The 8,967-nt window shown below is 55.9% G+C and overlaps 1 protein-coding gene across 2 annotated transcripts in view; it reads right to left on the bottom strand.

Moving 5' to 3' along the window:
- Nucleotides 1–1,401: 1,401 nt before the first annotated feature.
- The window catches only part of MARK4 (microtubule affinity regulating kinase 4), a 29,314-nt gene continuing 21,748 nt past the window's right edge, over nt 1,402–8,967 (bottom strand). The window contains exons 14-18 of one of the 2 annotated variants that reach the window (XM_055145708.1): nt 7,866–7,969; nt 6,409–6,687; nt 6,131–6,210; nt 4,736–4,780; nt 2,511–2,717 (exon numbers count right to left, since the gene is read on the bottom strand). In XM_055145708.1, the coding sequence (XP_055001683.1) occupies nt 2,653–2,717; nt 4,736–4,780; nt 6,131–6,210; nt 6,409–6,687; nt 7,866–7,969 (573 nt within the window). In that variant the 3' untranslated portion in view covers nt 2,511–2,652. Of the gene's footprint in view, nt 2,718–4,735; nt 4,781–6,130; nt 6,211–6,408; nt 6,688–7,865; nt 7,970–8,967 lie in introns of both variants that reach the window. The other variant, XM_055145707.1, reaches the window with a different exon arrangement.

Raw genomic sequence — 8,967 nt, 5'->3', positions numbered from 1 at the left:
ATGTTCATATCACACACAGCGGAGAAGAGGTCAAACCGATGGCAGAGCCTTGAATTTGGCCCATGGGATTCATTAGCTGCCTCCTGCATCTCACCAAACATCCCTAAGAATGCTTTTCCTTGACTCCAGTCTGCCTTCATTTCTCTATTGTTGCTCTTTCCAACTTTCCTTATTTCACCCTGCAACTCCCTCCCCCAGCCCCTGCCATCTCCGAGCAAACATAATTATCTGCAATTCTTCAAGAGCAAATGAAATTATATCACTGGGTGAAGGCTCATCTTTCCAATTCTTTTCACACTCTTCCTATGACTATATACTCTTTCCTTCCACTCCTTGCAGCCAGCATTTCCCACCTCATGCCTGCCTGAACTGTGTCCTCCTCCAGATGGGGCTGGCTCAAATCAGTCCTTTCCGACCCCCTCCCTTGAAGTTTTTAGGTATCTGCTTTTTACAGCGCGGAACAGGAAGAAGCAGAAACTGTAGGAGTGGTAGGGCCAATGAAAGGCAAGACACACTTCAACGTCTATTGGGTGCTGCTCATGTCAATCGTCTTTACTCAGTCCAATAGGTGAGATCTCCTTCACCCCTTTCTCCCCAGCAAAGCATGGAGACCAGGTGGGCCTCAGGAGAGGTTTCAAAAGGAAATAATGGGAACACTCAATAGAATCCTCAGAACCTGCAGGAAAAAAAAATTTCTCGTGTGCCACACCCAGCGGTGCTCAGGATCAAACTTGAGTGCTGTGTGCAAGGCAATCTCCCTACCTGCCCCACTATCACTCCACTTCACGAGACGCACTTTTCAAACCTTAAGTCATACACCTCTTTTCTACTGAGGGAAACTGTGACCCAGGGATGGCTTGAAAAGGGGGAAAAAAAGGGAGGGACTGGAACAATAGCACAGCGGGTAGGGCGCTTGCCTTGCACGCGGCCGACCCAGGTTTGATTCCCAGCATCCCATATGGTCCCCTGAGTACTGCCAGGGGTAATTCCTGAGTGCAGAGCTAGGAGTAACCCCTGTGCAATCCCGGATGTGACCCAAAAAGAAAAAAAAAAAAAAGGAAAAAAAGATGAGAACTAGGAAAAAGACCCTAAAAGCCAAGGCATCCAAGGCATGTCTCGTAGGGCAGAGCTATACTCCACCAAATGCAGATCATCCAAACAAACAAGTCCTTGTTGGCTTCAGCGTGGATGGGTCACTAAGCCAATACTGCTGCCACCTATGGTTCTTCAAAGAGATATCAGGCACCCCCGCTCCCAGCTGTGGTCCAGGGCCTACCCATTCAACTCCAGCGCAACCCTCAAAGTCCAAACTCAACACACCAACATGTTCTTTCCCTAATGCTCCTGCCGAAAGCTGGGCTCCCCGCCCCCCTGCCCCCCAGTCGAGCACGGGGGCCTGGCTCGGGTCAATGACTGTTTATTGAGTAAATGTACTACTGGAGTGTGGAGTGGCTTAGAGTCCAGTCTAACGAGTGCTCAGGGTGCTGAGTGGAGTGACTGGGGGGAGAGGGGCGACGAACAGTGACTGGGGGCCTCTTGGCAGCTTTACCTCTTCTGCAGTTGCCCTCAAGCCTCATCTCCCACCCCACAATTGCCATTCTGCAGATGAGGAAACTGAGTCTTGGCCAGGAAATCCCCCCTGCCCCCCGAGGAGCCACATCCCCTTCTCTTCATCTTGATGGTGAGAGGGGACGGAAACCCCGGAAAACCCAGGGTCAGTGTGGGGGGCAGGGGATGCTCCTAATTTTATTGGGCAACAGGCTGCAGGTGAGGGGGCTGATGGGGGACGAGGGGAATAATAACTTAAAAACCGGAGGTGACTGTGGTAGCTCCCCCGGATATTTTTGCAGAGTGAGGGAGTGGGGGTATTTACAAGGGTTTGTACAAATTGCCCTGCGCCACCTAGGGCAGGAAGGAGGGGGGCTCGAGCATGGGGGAGACAGAGGGGAAGGAATCTGCCTCTGGGACCTCCCACTCCAAGGACCCCCCACACCCCCCAATCCCCCAGTCTTTAGGCTCAGCAACTTTCTGCCCCGCCCAAGGCCTAATTCTTGAGCTGTGGGGTAGGAACGGAAGTTTCCTCAGTTTCCCTTTCTGCCCCCAAAGTCTCCTCGAGTGCCCCATGGCAGGGCGAGGGAGGACAGGTCAGCTGGAGGCTCTGCTGGCCGGAAGGCGCCAATTCCTCTTGCGAAGTCCCCCTCTCTCTTCCCTCTTGCCCGGCGGCTGGACAGTCGCGGGACCTTGGTCTGTCCCTGTCCTGAGCGCAGGGCCAGGCTGCAGGACACGGGAATCTGAATCCGCTCCCTGGCCCCTTTCCCTCCAGGGGAAGCAAAGGGGTCAAGAATGAGGCCGAGCAAGGCCCGGGGGGAACCGTGGCGGCTCAGAGCTCGAGGTCGTTGGAGATGCGGGTGACGAGGGTGCGGAAGGCCAGGGCGGTGCCGGCCACGCGGCGGAAGAGGACCCCCCGCAGGCCGGGCCGGGGCAGCTGGCAGACCTCCACTTCGAAGTGGGACAGGGGCTCGGGCCCGCCCGCACCCCCGTGCAGGCAGGCCAGCAGGAACGGCTGGGGCTGGCGGCAGCGGCAGCGGGCGGCCGCCGTGGCCTGGCGCAGCGCGGCCATCAGGGCCTCGGGAGGGCGCGAGCTGGTCAGCTTCACACTCCAGGGGAATCGGAGCAGCCGGGGGGCGGTTTCCGCTTGATCCCAAGGTAGATGGCAACTGGAGGGGCGAGAGGCCAGGGGTCAAGGATGGGAGGAGAGAGGTCGGCCCCCCACGCGCTCCACTTGGGGACCCCCTCCTGGAGAGCCCTTCAGATGTGGCCTCCTCCAACCCCAGAAAGAGGGGTCCCGGGGCTGGAAACTACATGTCCCAGCATTCCCCGCAGCTGGGCGTGGCCGAGGACGGAAGCCGCCCTACAGCTCCCAGGTCCTGCTCTGAGGCGGGAACAGATGCTGGAGCCTCTTGCCTTCAGGATGAGGGCTGAGCCAGCCTGGATTCCAGGAGATAAGGCTGCAAGGATGCCCCTGTGGCCAGAATGCCCCGACGAAAACCAGGGCCCTGCCAGACCAGCTGGGCCTCATGCTTTGTCTAAAGAGTCAAAAATTCTGGTTTCTGGTACTAAACATATCTTTCTTTTGGCGGTAACAATCATTGTCCTTTGAGGATCCATTTTTTTCCCCACCCAAGACCAGGGTCTTTGCCCCAACAATATCAGGGTGTTTTTATTGTTCGGGGTTGGAGGTGGTTGTGGGCCTGGGAACACACCTACCCTAGCTCAGGGACCATTCGGTGCTGGGGATCTAATGAGTTTGAGTCCTATCCCCTGGCCATATATATTATATATACATATGTATGTATATGTGTATAACTATTATACATGTGTATATATTATACATATGTATTGTATTATATATTTCCCCCATCCCCCATAGTTAGTGTCTTAAGACAGGTGCACATGGAGCTGGAGTAATAGCAAGCGGGTACGGTGTTTGCCTTGCACGCCTTGAACCCAGGTTCAATTCCCAACATCCCATATGGTCCCCTGAGCACTGCCAGGAGTAATTCCTAAAGACTAGAGATAATTTTAAAAAATTGGGGTGTGTGATACTTTGTTTCTTGTTTTTGTTTTTTGGGCACACCTGGTGGTGCTCAGGGCTCACTCTTAGCAGTGTCCAGGGTACTGTGTCCAACCAGGTTGGCGTGTGCAAGGCAAGTACCCTACCCGCTGTACTACTGCTCCGGTTCTGAAGAAACGTTTTATTTTGGTTCTGGGTTTGGGTTCTTTTGGGCCACACCTGGCTCTGTGCTCAGAGCTGCCTCCTGGCAGTGATCAGAGAACAATAAACGGTTCCAGGATGCAAACTGGGTTGGCTTCATGCAAGCATAATGGCTTAACCCGTGTACTGGCTTTCCAGGTCTGGATGTTATTTTGTGATGAGCAAGGGGGCCCTGCACAACAAAGAAATGTTCTACCTAAACTCTCAAAGGTTCCTCCTAAAATTTAACGGTGCACATGCAGGCTTTCCAGCTTAGGTGAGGCAGACTCAACCTTAAGAGAATACATGATTCTGGTTTGACCAATGAGAGCACTTCACCAGAGCCACCACGACTGGTTTAAGGAAGAGCATTTAACTAACAATGGCCAATCAGAGTAGGCCACGCCAAACATGTGACTGACCCCAGCCAATGAGAGCCTGCCATGGGACTTGGCTGGGAATTGCTATTGTTTCCTTGTCTCTAAACTAGTACTGTGTCCATCCAAAACAGGGCTTGGCCAAATGAACACGGCTTGCTTCTACAAGTAAACTTATTGTAATACCCATGTGCTTTAGTTTTCAATATGGTTGCCCTGATGCTATGTCAGGGCCAAAAAGCCAGATGGAGATTATTATCCACAAGGCCCAAGTTCCTCCAGGAGAATTCAGATAACGTTTGTCACCTGCTGACACACAGCTGCCAAGACCTGTGTTTGTCATCGGGGAAAGGGGATGGAAGTGGGAGGGATATCAATGAGGGTGCAGTTGGCTACAGATGGAAGTGGCTGATGTCAACGATGCTCAAGGTAGGGTGCTCAGGGATGGGGGGAAAGAGGGAGGCAGATGGAAGGAGGACTGAGGGGCATTACAGGAAACTGGCCAACAGAGGGTGAGACTCAGGCACTAATGAAAGGGGAGGTGGGATGAGCTAGGAAAACGGAAGGGGCTGCTGTGGCAGTCAGGGCAAGCACGCTCACTCACCTTGTGACCTCAGGTCCCCCGATTCTCTCAGGTTCGTCTGTGACCCTAGGGGAGGGAAAGGGGGCAGAATGTCTCACCTAAGCAGAGGGGGCCCCCTCCCCTAACCCACAACCGCCGGGCCCCTCCATGCTGACTAGAACAGGGAAATGCCTGAGTTGGGATCTGATTTTCTGTTCTGCCCCCAGCGGGGCACCCCTTTGGAGAAGGTTAGTGCAGGTTGTAGGAAAGATTTGGAAGACAAAGAGAGGTGTGGTGGACAGACACACACCTGCAAATAGGACACACAGCCACGCACAGACACACATACACACCCCCTCCTTTGGTCAGAAGATACCCCGTTAGCAAGCTGTTTCCTCCTTGAAACTGCACCTCTCCCTCTCCTACACCCCTGATCAACCATTGGAACTATTTGATAGTTGGTCTCTTTTGCCTATTGTTTTTTGGTATGTTTTGGGGCCACACTTGGTGGTGCTCAGGGATTACACCTGACTGCACTCAGGGATCACTCTTGCTGGTCTCTGAGAGACCATATCTGGGGTACCGAGGATTGAACCCAGGTCGGCCGCGTGCAATTCAAGCGCCTTACCTGCTGTACTATGACTCCAGCCCATGTTTTGCTTATTTGCTGCCCGCGCAGGGGTTTATCTCAGTTCTTTATGCCAGTCTAGACTTAGGTTGGTGCCATGTGCACAATTCATAATTATCACAGTCACAATCTGACATTAGAGTATGTCCAAGGCCACGTGCTATGCTATCATGACACAAAAGCCTAAGCAGGGGCTGGAGTGATAGCACAGCGGGTAGGGCGTTTGCCTTGCACGCGGCCGACCCGGGTTCAAATCCCAGCATCCCATATGGTCCCCTGAGCACCGCCAGGGGTGATTCCTGAGTGCATGAGCCAGGAGTGACCCCTGAGCATCGCCGGGTGTGACCCAAAAAAAAAAAAAAAAAGCCTAAGCAAAAAGGCACTATTTTTACTGTCCTATTTTACAGACAAGCAAAGTGAGGCCCAGGCCCACGTGGTTCCCACATCTCCCCTCTTGAGGTGTGCACTTTCATATCTAATGCTAGGAGGTGTACGGGGGCTCCCTGGCCGTGGGAGCAGCCCACATTCTCTCTTAACTTTCTCGTGAGTGAGTGCCTTTCTCTCTCACCTCGCTTCCTCAGAACTTCCAAATAAAATCTGTTATGCTTAAGAAAAAAAAAAGTGGGGGGAGCCAAGTGAGGACCAGAGAGGGCCAGTGACTTGCTCATGGTTGCTGTGGCTCACTGAGTCAAGGGTCCAACAGAGCCACATATGGATGTCCCCATCCCCAAGCCCCACCCCCACCCCTGCAGCAGCCCCTTCCCCACACTGGCTCAGACATGCAGCTGGAGGAAAGCACAGAGACTTACTGATCTTGGATCCCTGGGGCAGAGAAGCGCCCGAAACACAGCGGTTAGAGTTTTGCCTTTTCGAGGGATCGAGGGTAACCCTGTAGTATGAGGTGAGGGGGGGAGTAGAGGAGGAGGAGGTGGATGTGGTGGAGGAAGTGGAGGAGCAGAATGAAGAGGAGGAGGAGGAAGAGAAGTCAGGCACAGGAGGCGGAGCAGAGTAGAAGACAGGTTAGGCCCCTTGAGTCCACCCTCTTCCCCATCTCCCCCTCGCCCCCCCCCAGTTTTGTGGGGCTCACCTTCGGGTCAGTTTGGAGGTCAGCTTGGTGAAGAGGTTGGTGGTGGGACGGGGTCGCCCGGTGGGCAGGGGTGTGGCCTCATGGGCCAGCGTGGGAGAGGCGGGGGGCCCGTTCTGCACGCCCCCGCTGCCCCCACTCCCGGTGCGTCGGTCCCGGACCTGGCCGCCGTGGAAGGTGCTGCGGATGGTGGAGCCGCGAGCCAGGCGGCTCCGCTCCCCCGAGGCGGGAGCCAGGCTATGACTGGAGGGGGAGGCGGGCGGCACCCGGGGGGTCCCCGAGCTGGGGGTGGAGAGAAAGGGGTCAGGGCGGGGCTCCAGCCACCTTCTGGCTGAGTCCTGCGACCAGGAGCCCAGCCCTGGAGCCCAGAGTCGCGGCCGCCTGGACGGCCCGAACGGTTGTGCAGATCTGACCTACTCTTCCCTGAGCCGCTCCGCTGCGGGCCCCACGGCCCAACCCTCCCCTCTCCAAAGCCAGCAACGGGCAGATACAGAGAGATCTCTGGGTGAACGCTTTTGCCTTCGGTCATCTAAATCCCGGACGCATATCAGTGCAATCTGTGTTTTGCTGGTGGTCTGGAGGCGGTGAGAGATTGGATCACACCTCATTGTGCCCCAGCTTAGACCCCACACTGCACTACGGGTGCCCCGGCTCGAACCCATGCCAAGGGAAGCGCCCTACCTTCTGTATTTTCTCTCCAGCCAGTTCTCCCTGTGCTCATGGGGAAACCTCTGCTGGCGAGAACATGGAGCCTCGTGGATGGAACCCAGGGCCTCACACGTGCCAGGCACCTGATTGACCATTTGGGGGTAGAGTCCCCGGGCCCAGAGACTCTCGTCTCATCTCTCTCAAGATGCTCCATGAGCGGCTTATTGGCCCAGGATCCTCATCTTGTTGATCCGGCTGAGTCCCGAGACCCAGGAGCAGACCTCCGCTCCCACAGCCTCGCTCCCCCAGCCTCGCCCCCACACCACCAGGCCCCACCCCTCAGAGCCCCGCCCCCGCAGAGCCTGACCAGCGGAGCCAGGGTGTGTGTGTGTTGTGGGGGGGTTGCACAGCCTGACCGGATTCAGCCAGGCTCAGTCTATGCCAGCTTCCCATGCCTGGCAGCTGAAAGAGGATTCAGATTCGGGCCAAGCAGCCAGAGAAGCAGCCAACCAGAGGCGGCTGAAGCCGTGACATTCTGGGGCGCCACTCGGGTTCTAAAAATGGATCATTCAAAAATAAAAAACAAAACTCCGTACAGGTTCCCAGCACTCGTGGGCGGAGCACAGCACCCACTGCTCTGCCGGCGCTGATGACTGATTCCTGGGGCGGGAGGGCTTGTGGGGAGCCACAGGCGGGGTGGGGGCGGGGGACACGGCAGACAGCCTCCCCACAAAACCTATGACATGAAGCTGGGGGCGGGGGGGTTCCTGCCTACCCCCACCCAGGAGTCACCGCTGCCCAGATCCTCATACCTGTTTTCTTTGCCATTGGGCAACAGTGACGGGCGCTCGGACCCTGGGCGTTCTGTGCAAACGTAAGTGTTTCTGCGGGTCATCATGCTGGGGGGAAGATTGTTCTGTGGGAGACAAGGCCCGGAGCGGGGTGAAGGGGCGAAGGGGCACGCCTTACCCACCTGGGACCCTCTAGCCTCCGGGGGCAGCGGGAGATGGTTCCTTCTCGAGCTCCAGCTTAAAGACAGGAAAGGTTAAAGGACAAAAATCTATAGAGGTGGGGCTGGAGCGATAGCACAGCGGGTAGGGCGTTTGCCTTGCACGCGGCCGACCCGGGTTCGATCCCCGGCATCCCATATGGTCCCCCAAGCACTGCCAGGGGTAATTCCTGAGTGCAGAACCAGGAGTAACCCCTGAGCATCGCTGGGTGTGACCCAAAAAGCAAAAAAAAAAAAAAATCTATAGAGGCTTTGGGGCACGCAGCTGCTGGGACCGGAAGGCCAGCGGTCCTGTGGAGCTGTAGGTCAGGAACGGTTCCCGAGGGGGTGGTCCTAACCCACTACCCAAGCCCCGCAACAGTCAGCTGCTCTCAAGTTTTGGCCTGGCTATCTCCTCTGCCAGCCTTCCCCAGTTCCCTCCTGGGACCCTGTCAAGCTTCTGTTTATAACCACACCTGAGCCGGTGGCTTCCGTGGGGCCCCCACCTACAGCTTCGGGGGAGGGTTTACAAGGAATCGAACTGAAGGCCTCCAATATGCAAGGCCAGAGATGCTTGCTGGTAAGATGCTTGCCTTGCACGTGGCTGCCTATGGCTCGATCCCCAGCACCCATGATGGTCTCCCAAGCTCATCAGGAGTGACTCCTGAGTGCAGAGCCAGGAGGAAGCTGTGAGCACCACAGTGTGGCCCCCAAAACAAAAGCAACCCCCAAAATCCACAAGGTATGTCGCTGGCACCCTGCCCCCACTTAGGTGGGTCACTTTGTATTGTCCACATCTGTGCTCACAAACTGCGCTGGGGTTCGGAAGACAGCGATGGCAGCTGCAGAAGCTGGACCAGGCTGCGATTTCTCTGAGCCTCGGGAAGTCTGTCCAAGACGGGCAGAAAAAAATTTCTTCTTTCAAT

Source organism: Sorex araneus, chromosome 8 (assembly GCF_027595985.1).
Source record: "Sorex araneus isolate mSorAra2 chromosome 8, mSorAra2.pri, whole genome shotgun sequence".
Taxonomy (NCBI): domain Eukaryota; kingdom Metazoa; phylum Chordata; class Mammalia; order Eulipotyphla; family Soricidae; genus Sorex; species Sorex araneus.
The sequence above is the reverse complement of the archived record's forward strand: the minus strand, read 5'-3'. Positions and strand labels throughout refer to the sequence as shown.